This window comes from Fusarium mangiferae (assembly GCF_900044065.1).
Source record: "Fusarium mangiferae strain MRC7560 genome assembly, contig: FMAN_scaffold016, whole genome shotgun sequence".
Classification (NCBI taxonomy): Eukaryota; Fungi; Ascomycota; class Sordariomycetes; order Hypocreales; family Nectriaceae; genus Fusarium; species Fusarium mangiferae.
Window position 1 is genome coordinate 157,580 of NW_024573936.1, and position 23,447 is coordinate 181,026.

The 23,447-nt window shown below is 49.1% G+C and overlaps 8 protein-coding genes across 8 annotated transcripts; 4 read left to right on the forward strand and 4 right to left on the reverse strand.

The window, feature by feature from the left end:
* Positions 1 to 1,922: 1,922 nt before the first annotated feature.
* Positions 1,923 to 6,874, forward strand: FMAN_10842 (uncharacterized protein; the record flags this gene model as incomplete). Its single annotated transcript, XM_041823648.1, has 10 exons — positions 1,923 to 2,129; positions 2,211 to 2,709; positions 2,768 to 2,994; positions 3,048 to 3,327; positions 3,402 to 3,635; positions 3,701 to 4,654; positions 4,707 to 5,991; positions 6,047 to 6,127; positions 6,185 to 6,562; positions 6,622 to 6,874. The coding sequence occupies 10 exons, from the start codon at positions 1,923 to 1,925 to the stop codon at positions 6,872 to 6,874; spliced, it is 4,398 nt and encodes a 1,465-aa protein (XP_041689207.1).
* A 936-nt stretch (positions 6,875 to 7,810) lies between these two features.
* On the forward strand, positions 7,811 to 10,548 carry FMAN_10841 (uncharacterized protein; the record flags this gene model as incomplete). The annotated part of the gene is made up of 7 exons (XM_041823649.1): positions 7,811 to 8,091; positions 8,194 to 8,521; positions 8,575 to 8,992; positions 9,044 to 9,680; positions 9,728 to 9,903; positions 9,959 to 10,169; positions 10,224 to 10,548. 7 exons carry the CDS (start codon positions 7,811 to 7,813, stop codon positions 10,546 to 10,548), a joined length of 2,376 nt encoding a protein of 791 aa, XP_041689208.1.
* Positions 10,549 to 10,857: 309 nt separating this feature from the next.
* FMAN_10840 (ADH4-Alcohol dehydrogenase IV) lies at positions 10,858 to 11,943 on the reverse strand (the record flags this gene model as incomplete). The annotated part of the gene is made up of 1 exon (XM_041823650.1): positions 10,858 to 11,943. The coding sequence occupies one exon, from the start codon at positions 11,941 to 11,943 to the stop codon at positions 10,858 to 10,860; it is 1,086 nt and encodes a 361-aa protein (XP_041689209.1).
* A 547-nt stretch (positions 11,944 to 12,490) lies between these two features.
* FMAN_10839 (uncharacterized protein) lies at positions 12,491 to 14,192 on the forward strand (the record flags this gene model as incomplete). The annotated part of the gene is made up of 4 exons (XM_041823651.1): positions 12,491 to 12,789; positions 12,844 to 13,249; positions 13,301 to 13,952; positions 14,011 to 14,192. The coding sequence occupies 4 exons, from the start codon at positions 12,491 to 12,493 to the stop codon at positions 14,190 to 14,192; spliced, it is 1,539 nt and encodes a 512-aa protein (XP_041689210.1).
* A 672-nt stretch (positions 14,193 to 14,864) lies between these two features.
* On the reverse strand, positions 14,865 to 15,642 carry FMAN_10838 (uncharacterized protein; the record flags this gene model as incomplete). Its single annotated transcript, XM_041823652.1, has 2 exons — positions 14,865 to 15,077; positions 15,130 to 15,642. 2 exons carry the CDS (start codon positions 15,640 to 15,642, stop codon positions 14,865 to 14,867), a joined length of 726 nt encoding a protein of 241 aa, XP_041689211.1.
* An 849-nt stretch (positions 15,643 to 16,491) lies between these two features.
* Positions 16,492 to 17,817, reverse strand: FMAN_10837 (uncharacterized protein; the record flags this gene model as incomplete). Its single annotated transcript, XM_041823653.1, has 2 exons — positions 16,492 to 17,676; positions 17,728 to 17,817. 2 exons carry the CDS (start codon positions 17,815 to 17,817, stop codon positions 16,492 to 16,494), a joined length of 1,275 nt encoding a protein of 424 aa, XP_041689212.1.
* A 1,420-nt stretch (positions 17,818 to 19,237) lies between these two features.
* Positions 19,238 to 21,929, forward strand: FMAN_10836 (uncharacterized protein; the record flags this gene model as incomplete). The annotated part of the gene is made up of 6 exons (XM_041823654.1): positions 19,238 to 19,262; positions 19,422 to 19,629; positions 19,684 to 19,711; positions 19,767 to 19,885; positions 19,960 to 21,292; positions 21,351 to 21,929. The coding sequence occupies 6 exons, from the start codon at positions 19,238 to 19,240 to the stop codon at positions 21,927 to 21,929; spliced, it is 2,292 nt and encodes a 763-aa protein (XP_041689213.1).
* Positions 21,930 to 22,029: 100 nt separating this feature from the next.
* Positions 22,030 to 23,079, reverse strand: FMAN_10835 (uncharacterized protein; the record flags this gene model as incomplete). Its single annotated transcript, XM_041823655.1, has 2 exons — positions 22,030 to 22,730; positions 22,788 to 23,079. The coding sequence occupies 2 exons, from the start codon at positions 23,077 to 23,079 to the stop codon at positions 22,030 to 22,032; spliced, it is 993 nt and encodes a 330-aa protein (XP_041689214.1).
* Positions 23,080 to 23,447: the final 368 nt, after the last annotated feature.

Below are 23,447 nucleotides of genomic sequence, written 5' to 3' on the forward strand. Positions count from 1 at the left end.
GCGGATGAAAGTCTAGGGTGCTTCAGGCAACTTGACGAAGCAAACTTGGCCAAGCCAATGTTGAGAGCACGTAGGCGGCGCAGCTTGGCCAGAAAGAAATGAGATAATCTGAATGGATCCGCGATGGCAAATCTATCCTTGTCACTTGATGGCGCGATTCACACTCAACAAGTGGTGGAGTGACAAATATGGCAGACAAAGACCAGTTAACTGGACTATGCATCGAGATACTCCATAAGCCGGCTTGGCGCTGGGAAACTGCAGCTAGTCACGAGCCGACCATGCAGCCGTTTTGCTCGTTTGGTGGACAGACGCAGCTGCGAATCACGCTTATTCACTCCCTTCTTGGCGGTGGACCGTTGGAGCTTCTGCAAGGACTACATTAGTTCGGTTCCGCTGCTGGGGTGAGAAGCTTGGCAGGCCTCAGGAGAAGGCATTCCGGATGATGATATGACTAGCATGAATCTATGTCAGCACGCAAGGGGGCGTGGTAAGATATTAGGATCTCTGTCCTAAGTAGCAAAAGGGTTTAGGTAAACTTAGTGTAATTTGGTAAAGATCGACTACTCGATCTTAGACTAAGTTTTGCTAGGACCTTGATCTAATATCAGACGTTTTCTTGCATCCCGGAGACATGGTTTAATGGGAGGGAGGTCTGGCTTGCAGGGAGCGGGGTCATGTGGCGGCTGTAGTGCCAACACAAAGAAAAGCTTTTTTTAATCATGATGCGTGTTTTATGTCAAATGTCGTACTATATGCAAATTTACAGTCTTGTTGAGCTGGTGAGTCTTGTCCCAATCTGCAAATTATAGAGACTGGATATAAATAATTCAAAAAGAGGAATGTTTAGTCCTGATAAATGTATATGTCTTCTCTTTGGAAAGTTAACAAGAGCTCTTTTTCAATCTAAGCGCCTGCAAAGAGCACTTTGGCATTCATCCTCGTAGTCGCGGACATGACTCACGAGGCGGCATATGCATGTAACGTGCCGGAATGGATTCTGATGCAACACCACAGGGATAAAAGACCACACAAACTAAAATACGAGCGGTGAAGTGGAACTAGTTATCTAATTCCATGATCTGAGCAGGCCTGACCAGTGGGTACAGAAAAAGCAAAGAATTGCTGAACAAGAGGCTGAGAGAAGTAAGTGATGATCTTTCTCGGTCTTGAAAGGGCAGGTAAGCAAGATAACTTCCAGATAGCGTAAGATCGGTACTTCGCCCCAGAACAGGATTGATTGATGCTTGTCTCAGAAGCCAATCAAGCAATTGTCCTAGGGTAAGGCACTAATAGCCGCTGCCGTGCTTGCATTAGTCCCCGCCGGTGAGGTGGCTTCGATGTAGGCCTAATTCACACTAGCTATACCGGTAATGATTATGATCGCCGCTACGGAGCCAGCTGAAAATTACCCCGGCAGATTGTCCTAAAAATCGCCGATCTTTAACATTTCAGTCCCGTTCCTGATCCTCCAAAGTCCCCGGATTGATCAGATCATGGCGTCTCGGAGCCCAGATGTAGAGTACGTACAGTGCTTCCCTTACGACCGGGCCGCCGGATCGTTTTCACCGGCTTCGTGTCGTATCCGCCATGTGCGCTACGCCGTTGCGAGCCGTGCCGTGTCCCTTGCCTACCCTGTACGTACCCTTGCACCATGTCTGACGTGGCTCGCTTCTCTATGATGACATTTTGTTTTTCCGCATTTTTTTCATTTATCCTGGCTTTTTTGTCTGTGGAGCATTTTCTCGGCTAAGCTTGCAAAGGGGCTCTATTGTACTACGTAGCAGGAAAGATTTCCCGGCTCGCTTAGCGATTGATCGATTGATTGATGCCCTGTTGATCAAACAACCTTAATCGATTTTTCCCAAACATTTGATTGTGATTACAGATTGTAAACCTTTGGTCTCACATTAGGCACAATCATGGTCTCGCTGTCGTGCGACGACTCTTTTGGTCCATATGCTGGTGGTTGTAGAGGCGGCTTCGACTTTACACTGCTTTTTGAAGAGTCAATCCTCACCATACCCATCACCGCTCTGGTGCTTCTCGCTGCCCCATGTCGAGTCCTGTACCTCTTGCACAAGAATAAGGTCAAGGTAGAAAATAGCCGCTGGCTGTACTGTAAAATTGTGAGTTAATTGATGTGCTCGCGTCGTGTCTCGGGTACTAACAGCCTCACGACATTATGTCTCGGTCTCCTAGCAGCGCAGATCAGCTTCCTCATCTCGTGGACTCGCTCTTCAGCAGTCACCACTAGAGCTTCTCTTGCAACGGCTGCCTTATCCTTCGTCGCATCAATTGGCATCTTGTGTCTATCCTACGTCGAGCACGTCTATTCGTACCGACCGTCGACAGTGCTCATACTCTTCCTGCTCTTCTCTGCTCTTTTCGACGCTGCGCAAACACGGACACTATGGCTCCAAGGCTACAACCGGCCCGCCGCAATCACCGCGCTCATAGCGACTGTGATCAAGATTCTCATGCTCGCTGTCGAGGCAATCGAGAAGCGTCGTTTCTTGCGGCCCCAGTACCGTGTTTTGCCCCCCGAAGTCACTGGTAGTGTCTTGTCGCACTGGTTCTTCTCTTGGCAAATACCGATGTTTCGCTCTGGCTATTCTAAGCACCTAGAGATCGAGGCGCTGTTTCCCCTGGAGAAACATTTCAAGTCTTCGTATCTTCAGAAGCTTTTGCAGACAGCGTGGGCTAAAGGTCTGTCATCCTGCCAGCTCCATAGACCTCAATTGACTGGATGCTGACATTGGTATAGCATCTCGGAAAGGCAACCATGCTCTGATGCTTACGGTCCTCAGGACCCTGAAGTGGCCTACCCTGTCCATAATCTTTCCACGTTTGTGCTTCATCGGTTTCACCTTTTGCCAACCATTCCTCATCTCTGCTACCCTTGCATGGGCAGAGAACGACAGCGACTCTGACGACATGAACCAAGGATATGGCCTCATAGGCGCATGGTTTCTTGTGTTCATGGGTCTAGCAGTACGTGAATCTCTGTTGCTACAGGCGCGTCCTACTAACGTTCCATGCTACAGGTGACGAGCGGCCAGTATCAACACCTGACGTATCGCGCCATCACCATGGCACGCGGTCAGCTCGTATCGATCTTGTTCGACAAGGCCACAGATATCAGTATTGCGGCGGCTGACCCTAGCGCAGCACTGACTCTGATGAGTGCCGACATTGAGAGGATCGACACGGGTTGGCGCACTGCCCATGACGTTTGGGCCAACTTGGTTGAGATTGTTATCGCAGTCTACTTGTTAGGACGCCAGCTTGGTATTGCGTGTCTTATTCCTGTCGGAGCAGCGATTTGTGAGTCTACTCATCCTCTGTTCATTTTCGAGCACGACATGTTACAGTACTGACCCGACCCCGGATGTGTTTAGTCTCGATCATCGGGTCTGTTATCGCCGTCAGTTTTGTCATGGCTCGTCAAGCCGCATGGCTAGAGGCCATCGAAAAGAGGATATCCGTTACCTCGCAGATGCTAGGCAGCATGAAGGGCGTCAAGATGTGTGGACTGACCGACGTGCTCAGCACTCGTATCCACGCCCTGCGAAACGACGAGTTGCGCATTTCCGGCAAATTCCGCAGGTTGTTGATCTGGAATATGGTCTTGGGTGAGTACCTACCTTGCATGGTCCGAACCGCTTCGATGGGACGTTTGCTTACAAGACATCTATAGCATACCTCGCTCCTATCTTCGCCCCAATCCTGACCTTTGCAACATACAGTCTTGTCGCCCAGTCCCGGGGAGGAGACAACAACCTGGACATAAACCGCATGTTTACATCTCTATCACTGTTCGCATTGTTAAACGAGCCTATCTCCTCGTTTGTTACGTCGTTGTCCTCTTTGATGGGGTCCGTCGGGAGCTTTGCGCGTATACAGGCTTTCCTCAACACAGACATTCGCGTCGATAGCAGAATCATCTCTCATGATAACACGAGCGAAGGGTCATCGACCTCAGTTTCTCTACGCAGCGAGCAGGAGAAACACTCGGTATTGTCCGAGAAAGAGCCTAACACTACCCAGAGAGGCCCATTGCTGATCGATCCTCTGGACTGCAACTGTATCGTCGTCAAGACAGGTGCCTTTGGATATGATCCTACTCAGAAACCCATCCTCAGTGATATCACCGCTCAGGTTCCACTGGGCAACCTTACCCTTGTCGTGGGGCCAGTGGGCAGTGGCAAGTCAACTCTTCTCAGAGCATTCCTCGGAGAAGTGGTAGTCATGGCCGGATCTATTCAAGTGATGAATTCGGAGATCGCCTACTGCGACCAAACTCCCTGGCACATGAACGGCACTGTGCGAGATAGCATCATCGCCTTCTCTCACGTCGACGAACGTTGGTACCAAAAGGTCCTACAGGCTTGTTCTTTGACAGAAGATCTCGGCCAACTGCCCAACGGCGATCTCAGCAGGATCGGGAGCAAGGGGATCGTCCTCAGCGGAGGCCAGAGCCAACGAGTCAGCCTAGCAAGAGCCATCTACGCACAGAAGAGAATCATCATCCTTGACGATGTCTTCAGTGGACTGGATATGCACACTGAGAATGCTGTCTTCCACAGCCTACTCGGCACTGATGGCCTCCTGCGACAGTCTAATACAACCGTCATCATGGCGACTTCTCGTGGTACGTTGTACCGTCTATCTTTGTTCTCATACTTATGCTGACACTGCTGTAGCAAATCGACTTTCTTACGCAGACTATATCATCAGTCTCGATGGTACTGGTATAGGCTGTGTACAGGGAAGCTTTGACAAGCTGACCCAAGAGGACAGCTACGTGTCCCGCTCGGCTGTAGCGTCTGCGAACTGGACATACAGCAAAGAAACCTCTGTCTCTGCTTCTACAGAACCTTCGGCTGATACGTTGCTGGATGCAGAGGTACTCCTCTCAGAGGAAGCCAAAGATGACGCTGGTCGTCGCACTGGTGATATGGCAATATACCTCTACTACATCCGCGCCATCGGCTGGATTCCAAGCTTGATCTTCGTCTTTGCCATCTGCGCCTTTATCGTCTGCCAGTCCTTCCCCACCATCTGGCTCAACTGGTGGGCAGCTGCCAATGCCAAAGACCCTTTTGCACGTCTGGGTTATTACCTGGGCATCTACGCGATGCTAGGTGGGCTCGCGATTATCTTCCTAGTCCTCAGCACCTGGCAGATGATTGTCACTATGGTGCCGTTGTCGGGCAATAGCTTCCACCAGAGTCTTCTCAAGACGGTACTCAACGCGCCCATGTCCTTCTTTGCCACTACAGATGCTGGTGTCACTATCAACCGCTTCAGCCAGGATCTTCAGCTCGTCGATATGGACTTGCCACTGTCAGCGCTCAACACATTTGCCACGTTCGTACTGTGCATCGCTGAGATGGTTCTGATCTCTGTAGGTTCGTACTACACAGCCATCGCGTTTCCCTTTCTGTTCGTCGCGTTGTGGGTGGTTCAGCATACATATCTTCGAACGTCTCGCCAGCTCAGATTCATGGATCTCGAGGCGAAAAGTCCGCTGTATGCCCTTTTCACAGAATCTGTCGCTGGACTGGCGACACTACGTGCATTTGGCTGGCGTGACGCACTGGAGAAGAAGCATCATGACCTTCTAGATCGGTCTCAGAGGCCGTTCTATCTTCTTTACGCGGCTCAGAGATGGCTGACTCTTGTCCTCGACTTGTTTGTCACAGTCATTGCTGTGCTGGTCGTGGTTCTTGTCACACAGTTGAGAGGTGTACTCCCAACTGGGTTGATTGGCGTGGCCGTTGTCAACATTATCCAGTTCAGTCAGCACCTGAAGCTGCTGATGACATTCTGGACGACCCTGGAAACGCATATCGGTGCAATTTCTAGGATCAAATCGTTCACATCTGATACTGCGTCAGAGCACGAGCCGCAGGAAACGGAGCAGCCGCCGTCTCTATGGCCGTCCAAAGGCCAGATAGTCTTTGACAATGTTTCGGCCGGATATACGTGCGTCTAGTTTCATCTATTACTCACAATCAGTTGCTGACTGACTTTTTTGCAGGCCATCTGAAAACATCTTGAAAAGTATATCTTTATCGATAGAGGCAGGTCAAAAAGTCGGCATTTGCGGACGAACCGGAAGGTAACATGCTCTCACCATTCACTAGTCATACCCAAGCTGACCTATATACACCCGTAGCGGCAAGAGTTCCATGGTATCTTGTCTCTTCCGTATGGTGGACCTCCACCATGGTAAAATCCTCGTAGACGGGCTCGACATCAGCACGCTTCCTCGCGAAGAAGTTCGCACTCGACTAGTTGGAGTGCCTCAAGATGCATTCCTCGTCGAAGGAAGCAGCGTGAGGCTGAATGCTGACCCTGCTCAAGGGCTCTCAGATGCTGCCATTGAAGACGCCATGAGGGCCGTTGAGCTCTGGGACATTGTAGCTGAGAAAGGCGGCCTTGATGCGCCTATTGAAGCGCTTCACCTTTCCCATGGCCAGAAGCAGCTCTTCTGTATCGCACGTGCTATCTTGCGCCCTTCGCCCATTGTAGTTTTGGATGAAGCTACCAGCAGGTAAGCCGTAACCGTCCATTTGCCGCCGCCTTGACATCAAGAACTGACATTGTGACTAGCGTTGACTCGCATGTTGACGAGCTTGTGCAGCGTGTTATACGCGAGCGGTTTGAGAATCGCACAGTGATTGCAATCGTGCACAAGCTCCAGTCAGCCCTTGAGGATTTTGACATGGTAGCTGTGCTTGATAAGGGTGAACTACTAGAGTTTGGACCTCCGCGACAGCTACTGGAACAGGGGCCTGGAAATTCTGCATTTGCTGCTCTTTACGCGAGCCTAGGTACGGGAGACGAGGAAGCACCGCATGAATGATGAAAAAATGAGATTCTACTAGAAACGTACGATGTAGCATGGTCTGATTTGCTCCGGCACCAGCGAGTGGATTCTAGGCTGGACTCGTATACTTCTTACTGTTATGATAGCTTCTAGTAAATAGCTTGGTTTAGAGCATCAGTTATGATACTAAGATCTAAAATAAGATCACTAGCTAATCCACCAGAGATATTTTGCTCTCTAAGGCAGAGAAACAGTAAATGGCTTCATACGTCTACCCTAAAGAGAGAGACCGACTATGGACTCATGAAGGTCGGTGAGAATGTGGCCATACCTGAAGTGCCCACGAAAGCCTCCCATGTCATAATCTTATGTTTGCCGCGCTACCCGCTACCGTGGGGCCTCAATTTCAAATTTTCATCCTGCAGTTCCGTATTGCAACGATCGTTCCCTGCTCGAATACGGTGACAATGAATCATGATGCGGATATTGGGCTTTCAGCTGCAGCCACAGCTGCTAGATCCTGTATTTGCGCTAGGCTTTATCTGCTGTCCCATCATTTATCGGAACGCAGAACTGCCGGTAGCCTCACTTTCCGTGATCGACATGGTAGCATCGAAAGTGAAAATATTAGGCTTCTCGGACTGTTTCCAGCTCTAGACGTTGGACCGGAGCTATGTTGTGTGCCGTGAAAATGGCTTGCAGCATGCAGTAGTGAATTTAGTGGCTGGCTGATCAGATATCACTTGCAACAGGCCCCAGCTGCCCGCTGTTCTCTTTTGTACCGCCCTAAGCCGTGCCGTGCTAGCCGTGCTTCCCCTTGCATAGCTGTGCCTGGGGGCTACCTGCCCTTCTCCTTCCAGGTTGTTTACAGCCCTATAACCACAACATGCGTCTACCTGTCTTTCGCAGGTCAGCACCACCATCGCATCCACCATTTTCTGTGCCACCTCAGGCCTTTGATTACAGGCGGTCATGCGTCCCACTATCAGCCTGATCCTCTGCCTTTTTGCCATCCCGAATGGGATATCGGCTTATCCTGGGCCCGCTGGTCCAGCAACACGGCCTCATTCCCTCAAGCGGCTTTCAGAGTACAAGTCCTCTACATCAGGATGCAGCTCTGGTCAAGATGTAGTCATCAAGGCGCCAGTGAAGAATATTTTCCAAAGTCTCACGGATGAAGAATATGCCCATGTTACGGCGTATCTTCATGAGCAGAAAGACCTTAACTTGACTGCTGTAGTCAACTCAACCTCGTGAGTCTCAGTTTCCTTCGAATCTTTAACAAAACTGTGTTGAACATCTTCTGCCTACTCCTCACATAAAGCTTTCGCGATTCATCAGCTAACGGCGCCCAGCTGGGATAATGTAATTGTGTCTTTGGACCTGTTACAGCCAAACAAGACAGGTGCATTGACGTATCTTGAAGGCCACGGTCCTGCTCCAGTCCGCTATGCCAGAGCAACCCTCCAGTTTAACTCAAAATTGCAGCCCTATATCCAAGAGTACATGGTCGGGCCTCTGCCGATCCAAAAGGGTCTTACACATCATGAGGAACTCAACTACATTTTCACATCTGGCCGAGGCCGGATCAATGTGTACAACGCTGACGGTGAAGCCATCGCTGCTTTCAATCTCAAGATTGGCACCGAGATAAAAGACATCACCAAAGAGCTTCTCAACGGTGTTCGTATATCCTTCAATTATCCGTCTAGAAGTCACTCGACTAACGATGTCAGACTGCAACAGGTGCCAAAACTGATAATCTGCTGATTGCAGGGAGTGACCCTCTGATTCATCGTAACGATAGGGTCTACCAGTGGAACGAGTTCTACTCTGCTCATACTGGAGAATTCTACTCAGAGACAGTACTACCCACCAGTTTGCAATTCAAGGTTGACCTCACGGGCCGAGATCCATCAAAGTGGAAGGTGGTGGGCTGGTACTACGACGGCAACTTCTGGCCAACGACTGCCGCCTTTCGCAAGGGCATCAAGACCTTAAAACGAAGGCCAGGCCCAGTCGTTGATGGAGCTTGGACTTCTACTGATCAACAAGGCGATGGCTTTCCTCGTGATCATCTATACCCTCCCATTTCAGTCCAACCTGATGGTCCCCGGTTTGGAGTGGATAGAGAGCAGAACTACGTTGAATGGAGTAAGTTCTTTTGTCATTTCTCTCGTAGATCCAGCTGACAGTACTTGAAAGTGGACTTTAGCTTCTTCCTTTCTAATCACAAAGAAACCGGTTTGCAGCTACACGACGTGCGATTCAAGGGCGAACGCCTGATCTATGAGTTTGGGCTTCAAGAGGCTCTTGCGCATTATGCTTCACAAGACCCGCTGCATGCCTCATCGGCATACCTTGATTCCTCATACGGTATAGGCACCAGTCAATGGAACCTCGTCGACGGTTTTGACTGCCCATCTCACGCTACCTATCTCAACACAACCTTTTACATCAGCGAGACTACTCATGTGCACCCAAACAGTTTGTGTCTGTTTGAGTACGATACTGGTTATCCTATTCAACGACACTTGACCACGGACTATGTTTCTGCAACCAAGAACATTGTTTTCACCGTACGCAGCGTTTCCACGGTGGGTAACTATGACTATCTCTTTGAGTACTCTTTCTACTACGATGGATCCATCACCGTTACTGTTCGGGCCTCGGGTTATATCCAAGGAGCCTTTTGGTCGGGAGACGGCGATTACGGTTATCATATTCATGATAATCTGTCTGGATCTATGCACGACCATGTCATCAACTTCAAGCTGGACCTGGATGTCAAGGGTACTAAGAACAGTCTGATGAAGACTGAGTTCGTACCACATACTCAAGTGTAAGATGCCTTCCAGCATTTGTACTCAGCCCGTTGACTTTGAACAGCTATCCATGGTCTGATGGCCAGTCTATCAATACCATGAAGGTTAACCGCTCGTACATTGCCAGTGAGGACGACAGCAAGATAAACTGGTCACCAAATGGAGCTGCTTCATATTCCGTTGTTAACAAGGACAAGCTGAATGACTTTGGGGAGGCACCTGGTTACTCCATAACCCCAAGTATGACAACCTACCCATATACATGATCTCACACGATGGCTAACCTGGTCTATAGATAGCGGTAGTACTGCGTATCTGACTGTTCAGTCATCCTCCGCCCTTGGTCAAGCCGCCAATTGGGCCAATCATAACCTTTACGCCCTCCAACGCCACGACACTGAGCCCAAGAGCGCATACGCCTATAATAGCCACGACTTGAACCGCCCAGCTGTCGACTTCAACAAGTTCTTCAATGGGGAAAGTCTCGATCAGGAAGACATTGTTTTGTAAGTACCTGATGCGACGACATGGCTGTCATTCCGAGCTAATAAGCATCACAGATACTTCAATCTAGGCATGCATCACCTGCCTAACACAGCCGACCTGCCCAACACTGTGACTACGAAAGCTGTATCTTCAATGTTGATCTCTCCACAGAATTACTTTGCTGGTGATGTATCACGACGGACTGTGCATCAAGTTCGTATGTCCTTTGACAAGAACTCCAATGTCACTGGGGTAAAGAGATTTGGTGTGAAGCAGCCAACATGCGCGCTTGATATGAACACAGTGGCACCTGATCTGAGCACGTTTGTCGGGGAGATCGAGATTCCCAAGTTTCCATGGAATCCGAGTGGTAGTCTGCAGACAAACCCTGGTGGCTAAGGGTCAGGATACTTAGTAAAGGTGACGCTGACACTGGACCCTATGATGCAGTAGTCACTCACTTGAAGTTTCTTTGTAATAATGATGGGAGATGTATATAATACCATAGTTTACTTCCAAGTCACCAATTGAGTAGAGAACCTTATAGCAAAACAGAAGCCTAGATTGTGGGCGTTCCATCTGCTTCTATTTCACATGCGAGTAAATATTGATTCATCTGACAATGGTTGCTTTCATCTTTTGCGAGGTAACCGCACTGGTAAGAGCAGCGTTATCCTAAAGGTATTCGGTCGCCTTAGATTAAGCTCTTTACTGTAAGGTTGCTTCTGCAGACTCCCCAGTCCAAGCTCGCCGCAGTAGTTCAGAAATCCATTTGAACTCCAAAGGGCGTGGGTTCGGGTATTGTTTACTTGTGGCAATATGAGTCGCCCTTTCAATATCACTTTCTTTCATTCCCAACTCCTCCAATCCGCGTGGTACTGGCAGCTTGCTGAATAGTACCTCCAATCCTTTCAACGCATCCCCATCGCTTCCGGGGAGAGCAGCAGCTAGTTTCGCCATCTGATCGGGTATACAGGGTGCATTGTAAGACAAGGAATGGGGGAGCATAACAGTGTGCGTTTCAGCGTGAGGAAGTCCGAACGACCCACCGAGCACATGGCAGATTTTGTGATGCAGTCCCATTGAGGAGTTTCCAAGGACTGTGCCGCAAAGCCACGCACCATATAGAGCCTGATCTCGAGGAGCCTTGGAGTCGGGGCTTTCCACAATTTGAGGCAACGCCTCCGCCAATGACTTTATTCCCTCGAGGGCGAGTATCGAAGTGATTGGGTTGGCATTTTGTGCGTAGAGTGCCTCGACTGCATGAGCGATTGCGTTGACTCCGGATGTACTGCAAATAACAGGCGGTAGAGTCAAGGTGAGATCCACATCATAGATAACAACAGCAGGAAGGATCTTAGGGTCGGAGCGAGTAGTTTTGATACCGTCCTGCGTCTCGCCGAGGATGGGAGTCATTTCCGAGCCAGAATAGGTCGTTGGAATGCTAATGTGAGGTACGCCTGAGCGGATGGAAATAGCTTTCCCGAGTCCAACTACTGATCCGCCACCTATAGAAACAACGCAGTCTGCTGACACGGAGCCAAGAAAGGCAGTTCCTTCTTCGGTTACAGACGTCGGAGTGTGCGCTGTGGCGTGGGCAAAGATGCCAGCGACATCTAGAGAAGCATCTTTGATGATATCGGACAATTGATCGGCGAGGTGTCGCTTGCCAGGCGTGGAAAGGATGAGTGGTCGGGAGACCTTGAGGCGCTTTATTTCGGCTGCGAGTTTTGTGATACTGCCAGAGCCAAAGACCACTCGGTTTGTTTGGACGTTGTACTCAAAGTCCTTCATTTTGCGCTTGCGAGAATTGTTGTATGTAGTGATGAATCCAACAAAGTCCTAAAAGATTGTTCCTTTAACAAATTGCTACGCCAAGATAGATGTCAAATTACCTCATTCAATTGTTTTGTTACATATCGGGCCGGAAGATCCGGAAGATTCGGAAAACCTGACATGTTGAGACCGGAAGGCGGAAGATTTAGATTTGAGGTTGAGGTTTTCCGAGATAACGTGTGTTCTTCCGGAGGCTAGAGCCGTAGTTACCATCGCGGGGCCCCGCGTTACAGGGTATTCTACGACTACTGTACATCGGATTGCACGTCCAATCCTGCCGGTGTTCCCCCGCATCCGGGGATAGACCCGGCAACAATACTAACGGAGATCCTAGAGGCAGGCGGGAGAATTTAAACATAAAGCATGGACTTCCCCTCTGTTGTAGATCTCTTTCAGGTAGATCTTCATTCCTGGGCAGGCCATACATGAGCACCGCTTCATTTCAATCAATCTTAATACCAGGCTACCCTACAAGTCACGTACACTTGTATGAGCTCACACCAGCATGGACGATTACAAACCCAAGCAATCAATGGACGAACAAGTCGGCGACACTGCACTGTCTTCAGATCTCAAAGATTCAGAAGGCTACATAGCCCAGGTTGACACCGCACACCATGGCAACCTCAAGCTCGCCAAGGATGGCCATACCGTCCTAATTCCACAGCCTTCCGACGATACACGTGATCCTCTCAACTGGAGCCCTGTCAAGAAACACGTGATCCTCTTCATCATCAGTTTCGCAGCCTTTCTTCCCGACTATGGCAGCGCTGTTGGTGCAGTTACTCTCATCCCGCAGGCAGCGTAAGTTGAGACTTAGTCACAGGGTGAATCATTCCACTAACCCAATGGCTCTAGACAATGGAACATGAGCCAAGATACAGTCAACCACTCACAAGTCGGTAACGTTTTCATGCTCGGCGCAGGCGGTATCTTTGTTGTAGCCCTCTCCGCATGGGCAGGCCGTCTCCCTGTCCTATTCTACTTCCTCGTCATCGCTGCAGCTACAGCAGCTTGGTGTGCTGCTGCTACGACCTTTGAGTCTTTCATGGCTGCTCGTATCCTCAATGGTTTCTTCAGCACTGTCTCGCAGGGTGGAGGACTTATGTTCATCTTTGACATGTTCTTCTTCCACGAGCGTGCTCGCAAGATCAATATCTGGGCTGCCTTCATTATCCTCTCTCCCTATATGGGGCCATTGTTGACTGCCTTTATAATTACGACAGAGCCGTGGCCCATTGCGTTCTGGGTATACTTTACTGAGGTGTGACAGACTGGCCTAATGAGTTTGAGTCCAAAACTGACCGTGACATAGACTTCGCTTGCGCTCATCCTTACCATCTTGTTTGTCGAAGAAACCTACTATGACCGTCGCATCACTGCTGCCAATCAACCACCCAGAGGATCACGCATTGGCATTCTACTAGGCTATGCTCAGTACCAATCACGCCACCTCCGTAACAGCTTCGGCCAAGCCTGTATGCGCCCAATTCGGGTCATCCTGAAGCCAACTGTCTTCCTGTCTTGCCTTTACTACCTACTGACCTTTGCATGGGTCGTCGGTATTAATACAACCTTGTCCATCTTCCTTACACCGCTATACAACTTTGGCCCTAAGCAGATCGGTTTCTTCTATTTTACACCTGTTGTTGCCGCAATTTTGGGAGAGGTAGTCGGCCACTGGCTCCACGATGGAATTGCCACACAATTCATCAAGACGCACAATGGTCACTTTGAGCCGGAAATCAGATTACGTGCAATTTGGTTCAGTACCCCGTTCATGCTCGCCGGTTTGGTCGGACTAGGCTTCGCTCTTCAGGAGGGGTATCACTACATGATTACAGCCTTGTTCTGGGGCCTGTACGTCTTTGGTATCATGGTAACTACAGTTGCTCTGAATGCATACAACCTCGACAGCTATCCAGAAGCATCCGGGGAAGTATCTGCATGGATCAACTTTGCGCGAAGTAAGTTGAGAAACCACTACTCACTCAACATCGTCAGACAATTGCTGACACCAAACAGCTACTGGGGGGTTTATCATCAGCTATTTTCAAGTCAAATGGGCAAACTCTGTCGGCGCTAAAGTCAGCTTCGGCACCCAGGCTGGTATCTGTGCCTTTGCGTTTCTTATCATTCTTGTATTGCAGGTTTTCGGAAAGAGAATGAGAGCCAAGAGTAGAGAATTGTCCTTCCCTACAGCCTAGGTAGACTCATCTTGATACTTTTACTATGTACTTGTTGATGTAACAATGAGATAATGTAATAAAGGCTTTCATTCAACTTGCAATCGAGTCTTAGAGAAAAGAGTCTATGGCTATGCCACCTTGCTTCCTTAAAAAGTGATAAGCTGTTTCCATTTTGCGACAGAGGCGCACATGATAGATGCGTCTTTGCGTCTTTAACGGTGTCACCCTAGCCCTGAACAAGTAGGCGACAGTGTTGCAACTACATATTCTCTTACTAGGTGAGGCACGAAATAATAAATACATACTCCATACCTCGCCCGCGAGTGACTTATTTCGCGAGTTTTATAGGCGGTCATACCTTACAGTTAGTAAACACGCTTGCATACGGACACAGCTTTTAGGTTCGAAGCATATCCCTGCGACTATCAACGATCAGGCCATGCCGTTGATAACAGTGAGGCAACAAAGGCTGCCGATATTCTTAGCTAAGGCTCCGAATAACAAGTCTGGGAGTAATGACAAATTTTACAATTGTTTTCAATCCAGGTATTAAGGCAAGCTAGTAGACATTTCTTAAAATTCACAATGACGTTTGTCTAGGTCAGGCGACAGCTTATTACCCAATCTTAAATGTTCTCAGCCGAGGTCGAAGTCATATCAATGGCCTAAGCTGAAGCAGACATCGCAGATCTAAGCTCCTACAGTTGCCTTAATAAAAGACTGAAACTCATCCATGTTTCGAGTCTGTACATAAACCGAGCCAGGACCTGTGAAGCGGCATACTAGACCCTCGCCCGTCTTCAATCCAGTCATAGCCCCCCCACCAGCCTTTTCAATCGCGTATTTGCAGCTCCAAGCTACGAGATGACCGTTATCAACAATATGTTCCTCACCAGGTCGAAGCTATTCATCGAAAGTCAGTAGTGCACCTACGCGAATTTCTTGGGAATCTCACATCTAGCCCATCGACAGCACCAAAGCTCGTCAGCCACATAATTCCTTGACCCTCAATACGAAAGACAAAGAGATCCTCTCCCGAGAACAGCGCCTTGCCAATACCTTGAGTCTCTCTCTTCTTGCTAACCTCAGAAGTGCAAGCAAGGAAAGCGTCTCTGCCGATGGTCCAAGACTGGTGCCCATCGACATGGAGGGTGATAATATCTCCAAACAGCGTTGGGCCGAGCGCGATCCGTCCTGGGCCGGTATACGTCGACTCGTACAAGTTGCCACCTGTAAAGAGCTTCCCCAGAGAGAATTTGGACTTTCCAGCTAGCTCGATAGAGCCAGACATGTGAATCATGGCACCTGACTTGGAGCGCACCACGGCGCCTTGCTGGAGATCGACATTGAGAACGGCATTGGTGTCGCGGTGAGCAATGCTGTAAGTTCCGCCTGGAAAAGCACCTCTGTCATTGCTTGGGGGTTGCATCGCCTGTTGATGCTGCGGGTATCCTTGTTGGTGAGCCATGGCGTTGTAATGAAAGCTGGTAGTAGCGTGAGATGGTGAGAAAGGAGGGATGAAGATGTGAAAGATGACAGGTGTCAGACTTTATTTATATGCTTATTTCTGCTCCTGCTGACATTGATCTTATCTTTTTCAGCAGTGACATAATGTTCGGTACTTTGGTAAAATGGAGTGGTTCAGCTCTGCTGATCCCAGTAAGCCTTAGCTTGTTTAGGCAAGTCGGTATTGAAATGTGCCTTGTCTTACCCCCCTCAGGACTAGAATAGAAAGTAAGGACGCTCCGTGCAGGGGTTCTTGACAAGTAAACAGCCTTATATTCTTTAAATCCCCGAGCCATCCCTGTACTCTGTTCAATGATTCGTGGTGACTTGAAGTAATTGTTATATAAGTCTGGCCAGTTACTTACGCAACTGTAATCACATGGAAATGTCCCTTCCGCAATCGTGTTTTTGACATCCTCGTGGCTCTAGTATTACGAGTCATGCTAATTGTTCTTGAAAGATAGGCGTGATTGGCTTGGAACAAGGCTGCTGAGTGTGCTGCCTGCTTTAGTTATTGCATTAAACAGCGAGCTTGAGCACCACTTCTACCACAAACTCAGAATGCCCGGCATCGATTAGTATCTTCAGTACCTTCTAGTTGGGACTAAGCAGAGTGGCGGTGGTCCCGATGGTTTAAGCCAGTTGACTGTTGTTGTTGCTAACAATGGGAACCACCTGTTCTACGTTTCTAAGGGTGATGGCGAGTCCAATGTCAGCCATTTAATCCACAAGAAGTAGATCATTAGTGCTACGCTTAGTTAGGGACGTGGAATTGGGCTAGAGAGATGTGCTCGATTATATATGTCTGTTGTTATTCTTGAATAACCTGTAACGGCCAAAGCAACCATTCTCTCCAGTAACTCCCCAAGATATCTGCTATTACCTCCACTATCGCTTTGCCCCAGCCCTCCAAGAACCAGTAATCCCTTATCTTATGCAGGAGTGCTCCAAATAGTGAGAATAGGATCAAAGCTGGCGGTTGCCGCTGTTGCAAGAGTGCGAAGTAAGAGTCTGGTGCGAAATGAATGAACATCAGAGGCGCAGACCACTCTTTGTTGTATCCCCAGTTGTCTCTTGTCTCAGAGTCCATTGCGCGGAACTGCGACGAGTAAAGTCGACATTTCCGGAGAACTTGAAGCGCCTCTTCATAGACCTCGGCACCTTCGGAGTGGCTCCAAGACTCGCGGGCGCGGCAGAAGTGGGCATCTTCTGGGTTCTGGGTTTCTTGATCTGGATCAAGTTCATACCAGTTCCCCGTACTCATTATAGCCTTCATTCTCCCGAGTCGGAAGTAATTATGTGTAGGCTCAAGCACGGCCCTCAGACCGCGGATCATAGGAATCCATTCTGTACCCAAGACCTTCTCCTTTTGGGCTGATGTAGACGAGGTGGGGCTACCATCTATACCCTGATAAAGTGGATTTGAGGTAGCGAAGATGTACAGAACATTGCATATGGACCAGGTAAACAATGCCTCACTGTTCTCTTCTGTGATAACGCAGAGTTCTCTCCGAAAACCGGCCGAGGCCTCGTTATGATGATACATGCCAACTAGCCAACTCCGGGTTCGCTGGGTTGGGGACGTGTAAGCAATGTGTAAAGCGGCAAGACCTAACAAAGCATGCATGACGAATGGATATTGGAAGCCAATCTGGGGAAGGGCTTCCTGCCAGATATACAATGTCTTGGAGCATCTGCAAAGGTCGACACTTGTTGTGACTGTCCAGTGGTGAAGCAGATGTAATTGATTCAACTCTAATGATGCTTGACTAGTCGCAGGGCCAAGACTCTGAAGTGCCGGAACCGGGGTTCCTGTCGATCCCGAGGGTGACGCTGACACGCCCAGTGGTGAATGTACGAGGGAGGGTAGCGGTGGTATAGACACTGAGTTTGAAGTAGATTCGACAATTCCGTCCGGGTATTTACAAACGGTTCTGCGGTTCAGGCATGACCGACATGTCGGGTGTTCCTCGGTACACTGACAAGGGAACAAATGCTTGTTTCAGCCTTGGCTAGACAGGTAAGAAAGGAATTCGGAGTCACTTACCTTGACCCGGCGTTTCCTGCATGTGAAGCAGCCATTCCTGGACTTGAGGTGTGGCCTCCGTGCCCGAGGTCTTGTTGATGACGACCCCATGATTCATGAACTGGGACTTGCAAGTGCCGAGTCGGTCTAGGCAAACAGAGCAGCAAGTAGTCTGCGGGGCTGGCTGCTCAAACCCCAAGCGATGTATGATAAAGAACGAAGAATGCGAAGAGGAAGTGATTGAGAACGAAGAGAAGACGAAGGAAATCGCGTTGCTTGGCCTTGGGTCGCAAGAAGGAGTTTAGCAGATCCTTCGGCGGGGCAGTGGATCAGGTTCCTGGGAGAACCACCACTCACAGTATTGAACTCTGGGCTCCATACCTCGTTTATCCTCGTTTATCCTCGTTTACTTCGTCTAGTTTGTTTATTCGTATAACTTCCCATCACTGATGTGCACTAATTCCTTCTGGTGCCCTTAGCGTCTGATGGCCGGTACCCCCGGCACTCGATGTCTCTTGATTACTCCCGAGATGGATATTCTATGCAGCTAGGTAGAAAAACGCAATCTGGCATTGATGGCCAACGTCTGCGGTGGTGGAAATGGCATTGCTCGTTCGCCGTCGTATCGTAAGTAGTACCAAAGTCGTGTGTCAGTACTAACTGGGCCTTGACCAGTGCGCTTTACTGGAATGTCAGACTTCCACGACCAGAGCCCTTACCTTACCATTCATTTATAAAGCTTATCCCCAAGAGCCAATGCCCAAAAAAAAGCATACGCAAACACACGTCACCTTTGGATCCTCCGCCCGTCCACTTACGACCAAAGTCCAACTACAGGTTATTGACGGTTGCGCATATCGAAGACCATGAAAAATCGAACATGGCGTCGCTCAAGCCTTGCAGTTTTTCCACCATCATCTCCTGCGGAACCGGCTTACCTGCGCATTGTTGCAAAATGCCGGATCCTCCAATGTTCTGCGCAGATTCTGCAAAAACGAGCTCGAGCTGAGGATATAAGGGAGTCTGACGAGCAACAGCATATTGAAAACGCTAGTCGCGACGTGGGGGGAAGTATCAATTTTCAGCAGGCCATCTCAAAGATCGGGAGCTTTTGAGGGAATGGGATTTTGCCGCTTCTGTCCACATCAAGTTATTCAGACAAGGTCCCGCAAGCAATGGCGAGAAGACTATCCAGATTGCAACAATCTCTGCCAAAGGCTTTGAGAAATTGGCAACTCTCCTACTGGAAGCATTGTAGCTGGCTGCTGAAAAAGGCAGTCTTGATGTGTTTACGAGGACCGCGATAGGAGATAAATACCTATTTCTGCATGCAATGATCAATCTCATTTATCAACAAGTGTCAATAAATCGTCAGTTATTAAGATGGTAAGATATAACTGTGCCATATGTCTTTATATTATACTAAATTCTCTAAACAAAGAAAATATTTCTAAAATCCTTAGAAAGTTATCTTCAAAAGCCTCGGCTACAGGCAGAAGAAGATTTACTTTTTCCCCTGCAGGGCTGCATAATGCAGGTCTTCAGTCTTTGTGTCGGTACGTTTCCCCTTATGAGGAACAACACAGTAACAGCAGAACTTGATTGCTACCCTCTGCATTCATCTGGCTTATTTAAACCAATTACAGAGGTATCGTAAGTAAAACATACCCCAGGTTCTGAAATTGCGGGGGAGTGACTATGACGTACCAAAACAGTTAGTGGATCTGCCTCGGCACTTCAGTGCGGAATTGACGATGCGTCTAAAATGAATGGAGCTCGCCTGTCGCGCTGTTTGGCCAACTTGGACCTTCAATCCCGCGAGTCCCGGTCTATCTTTGAGGGGTCAAACGAGAACCGAAAAATGTCCACCGCCTCGACGACGAAGAAATCCAGCAAGAGGGATGAGTATACCTCCCATGCTTGGTAAGCTATTTTTGTGCCTGTACCAAGATTATTCGCTGACCAGGGTCAATGAAGCACTGAGTGCCAGCGACGCAAGGTTAAAGTTAGTCTCCCCCTCAACATAAATAATCACTTCAGTGCTGATGCTACCGTTGTAGTGTTCTGGACAGTCGCCATGTCATAACTGTCTTGGGAGAGGTGCTGAATGTTCCTATCAAGATATCTCGAATGGATCGAGTAAGAGGAAGCGAAAACAATCTTCGTCAAATGCAAATAAGTATGGTAGATCCACTGTCCTTTCAACAGACAATTGTACTCAGGGCTTGGACTGCAGAGCTGACAGTCATCAAGAAGACGAGCTGTTCCGTCCTCAAGTCTCTCCACCTCTGCGTCAGACGAGACTGCACTGCTCAAGGAGCAACTTCGACGGTTGCAACAAGGATTGGATACCTTGATGATGCAGCAATCACTCAGCTTCGACTTTCTCACTTCGCACAACACGCCATCATTGCCGAACCAGACGGGTATCTCAGCACCCTCACCAGATGAACCGCCTCTCACATCCAGTCAATCAATCGAAGCATTTGAACCACGGAGCACGACACACAATGATGAAGAAGAGTCACCGAACTCTTGTCAAGAACACCGTCAACCAGATGAGCTCACCTACGCCGACACCGACACCTTTGTCCCCGGGAGTAGATGGCTCAATCGATTCGCTGTTGCTTCACAGATCTGTGATCTACGCTCCAGTGTCGGAGCAGGTCCTTTCCTCCCAAGCACGACTCTCCCAAAGAGCTGCACCGTTATCCTTCCTTGCCCCAAGGACTTGTCGCAGGCAATCAAGGTCGGTCTGGCTGGTGCCGACTGCTTCTTTCCTTCCATCCACGGGACGAGGCTAGTAGAGGCGATTTCAGAGACCCTCAAGGCACTGAGCTACTCTTCTACAACCCAGTCGGTAGTTGTGACTGAGCCGCATCACTTGGTGATATCAATTCTTCTCGTCATCATTGCAGCTGGACAAAACCTGGACGATACGATTTGCCCCGATCTGGATCTTGACAAGGTGTGGCCTGGCTCGGAAGCTTATTGGCAGAGTAGGAAGCTCATGCAGCACTTTGAAGGAGGCGGCAGTGAGCTGCAAACAAATTGTGTCATCTATCACACCTTCTCCGCAGCGTATCTCCTAGCAGCAGAGAGGTTACGTCTTGCCTCCACCCACGTGCTCAACGGTCTTCATTCAGCAGTTAGTCTAGGATTAGGCCAAAGCCACGGATATCCGACATCCTCTGAGGACATTGTAGATCCCCTGGCACTATGGGTCACTCTCGACTTCCTCGACAAGCGCATCACCCAGAAATGCGGCATCCCATACTTTGTCGGAAACAGTCTTGGGCATGTGGATTTTGAGCATGAAACCAGCGCTCACATCGACCTGAAGAGCAAGACATATCTGAAGACAATGTTTAGCCATGCCAGGCTCTGGGCATCAGTGTGGGACGGGTTTCTGGCTCCGAATGCCCCGATGGCGAGCGATTGGGTTGAGATCCAAGCATTTGATGCAAAGCTCCTAGCCCTTAGGGAGCAATACCCCGACATCTCATCATGGAACGGAGAAGTGGACAACACCATTTTGAATTCTCCTTGTGAGCTAGAAGATCGACGGCATCTTCTTGTTTTTCTGGCAAGTCTTCCAAGGACAGTTTGGGATGAGTAACACAACACTAACCAAGCAACTCTAGCGATATCAATCTCTCAGACTGAGTATCCGCCAAAGGACGTTGATTCCCCCAGAGACAAATGCTCGAAGGGTAGCATCTTGCTTGAGAATTTCCATCGAGTCTTTGGATGCCATGAGCCATTACCTAGACAGCTGGGGCGCAAACCCGAATGCCGGCTACATACTAACTGCTTCTCTGGTCGAGTCCATATACTATCTAACCCTTGGATACCGCGAAGGTGTTTCTGTGCTTGACGTTGAAGCACTTCCACTGGCGCTCCATCGAGCCGGTAGCATGCTAGAGTCTCTGTCTGCCACAATCGTGTCCGCAGCTAGAGCCTTCAAAGCCCTGCGATGCGTGCTGAACTTTGACTTTAATGATTCACGTCCAGACTATGACCTGATATTTCCACTCGGGGGCTATTCAGAGTCTGACATGAACTTTGCAATGGCAGTTGACCAGGTCGATTATCCCTCGAGCACAGAAACATTTGACTTTTCAAAGAGCTTTAACAGCATGATTCCAAACCCCATGGCAGAACGTGGCCTTGAGGTCAGCTTAGGATTAGCTGAGATGTTCACTGAGATAGAGGCTAGATAGTTTCTCTATAGAATGTTTGTTCCTTTGGCTACTCTTTAAATGTTGCTCGGATATGAAAGAAATTCACGGATTATCTTAGGCCAAGTATATTAACGTATTGCTACATTGCAAAGCGCTTCATTTGTATATGCACAAAGTCAACAACTGCCTGAATCCCCAGTTCCGTGACCTCACCCAGCGGAAACAGCGTAAAGGCATGACAAGCACCCTCAACAACATGCAGCTCAGCTTCACTCCCCGCGTTGATCCACTTGGCAGCCATGAAGATGCTATCATCAAGTAGTGGCTCAATATTTCCCACGAGAAAATGCGCCGGGGGTAGGTTGCCCAAGTCAGCGTATAACAGGGATATGTCAGGCCTTTTCCTGTCGCTGAACGGGATATGACCAAAAGCCGCCTCAGAAAATCTCATCATGGTCTCGCGACTGATAACTATGTTCCTTGTGTGCGACAGCAAGGAAGGCGTATAGGTCAAGTCGTATATCCCATAGCCAGCACAGATGGCAGCGATTTGTGACTTGACGTCGATTTCATGCTTATCCCGCAATTCTAGGGCAACTGCAACGGCAAACCAGGCACCGGCTGATTCTCCGCCTAGTACTCGCAACGGAACCCCAAGTGCACTAATACCTTGGGCAGAAAGAGCAAAGAGGGCCGCATCTACGCAATCGTCGCGGCCCGCTGGGAATGGGTGCTCCGGCGCGAGTCGGTACTCCACAGACGCGACGGTCAGGCCGGATGCTTCGGAGAGTCGGGTCAAGTACCCATCGTAAGAAGCATTGCTCCCAATGACGAAGCCACCTAAAGACGGTTAACAAGTCCACTACAGATAGACTGCGGAGTCGCGCGTGACCATACCTGCATGGAAATGGAGGAACACGCCTTTCGACGGCCCAGGCGGTTCAATCACCCGGAGTTCAATCCTCTGTCCGTCACGCCCGGTAGCATAAACCAAGCGGGCTTGGTCATTCAGTTGCAGACGGTTGAACCCGTGAGTGCCTTCTGCTCGTGCTTGTCGATAGTCTTGGGGGCGGTCAAAGTCATACCATTGCTTGGCATCTGCCAACTGTTTCTCGAGGCGATCGACAACTTCGAGGCGAGCCGCACGGACTTTGCCGGACACGGATTTCGGGCGTACGTTGACCGACATTTGAATAAGGCTTGGCCTGCGAGAGAAGCCTTTTCTTTTTTTTTCGGACCAAGATGCGGAGGAAGTATATAATCTAGCCAGAGATATCGGCGGAAGTCTTTTGGCCAAAATCCACAGGTCTGTTGTCTATTTCCTTTTGATGTTCCTGTACAGCATCTGAACCACCTCTGAACTGTAGTCGTGATTGGAAAGCCGCAACGGAATTGGTGATTCCGAACGATACGACATTCCGCGGGAAGCTCCTTGTAATCCGTGCTCCGCCCCGTTTATTTAGTTAGTGCGAGGATATTAGCAGACAGATTGGCCTGGTCTCCCGGGTAGCATTAACTTCCCTAAAATAAATATCGTGATTACTGTATTAAAATATT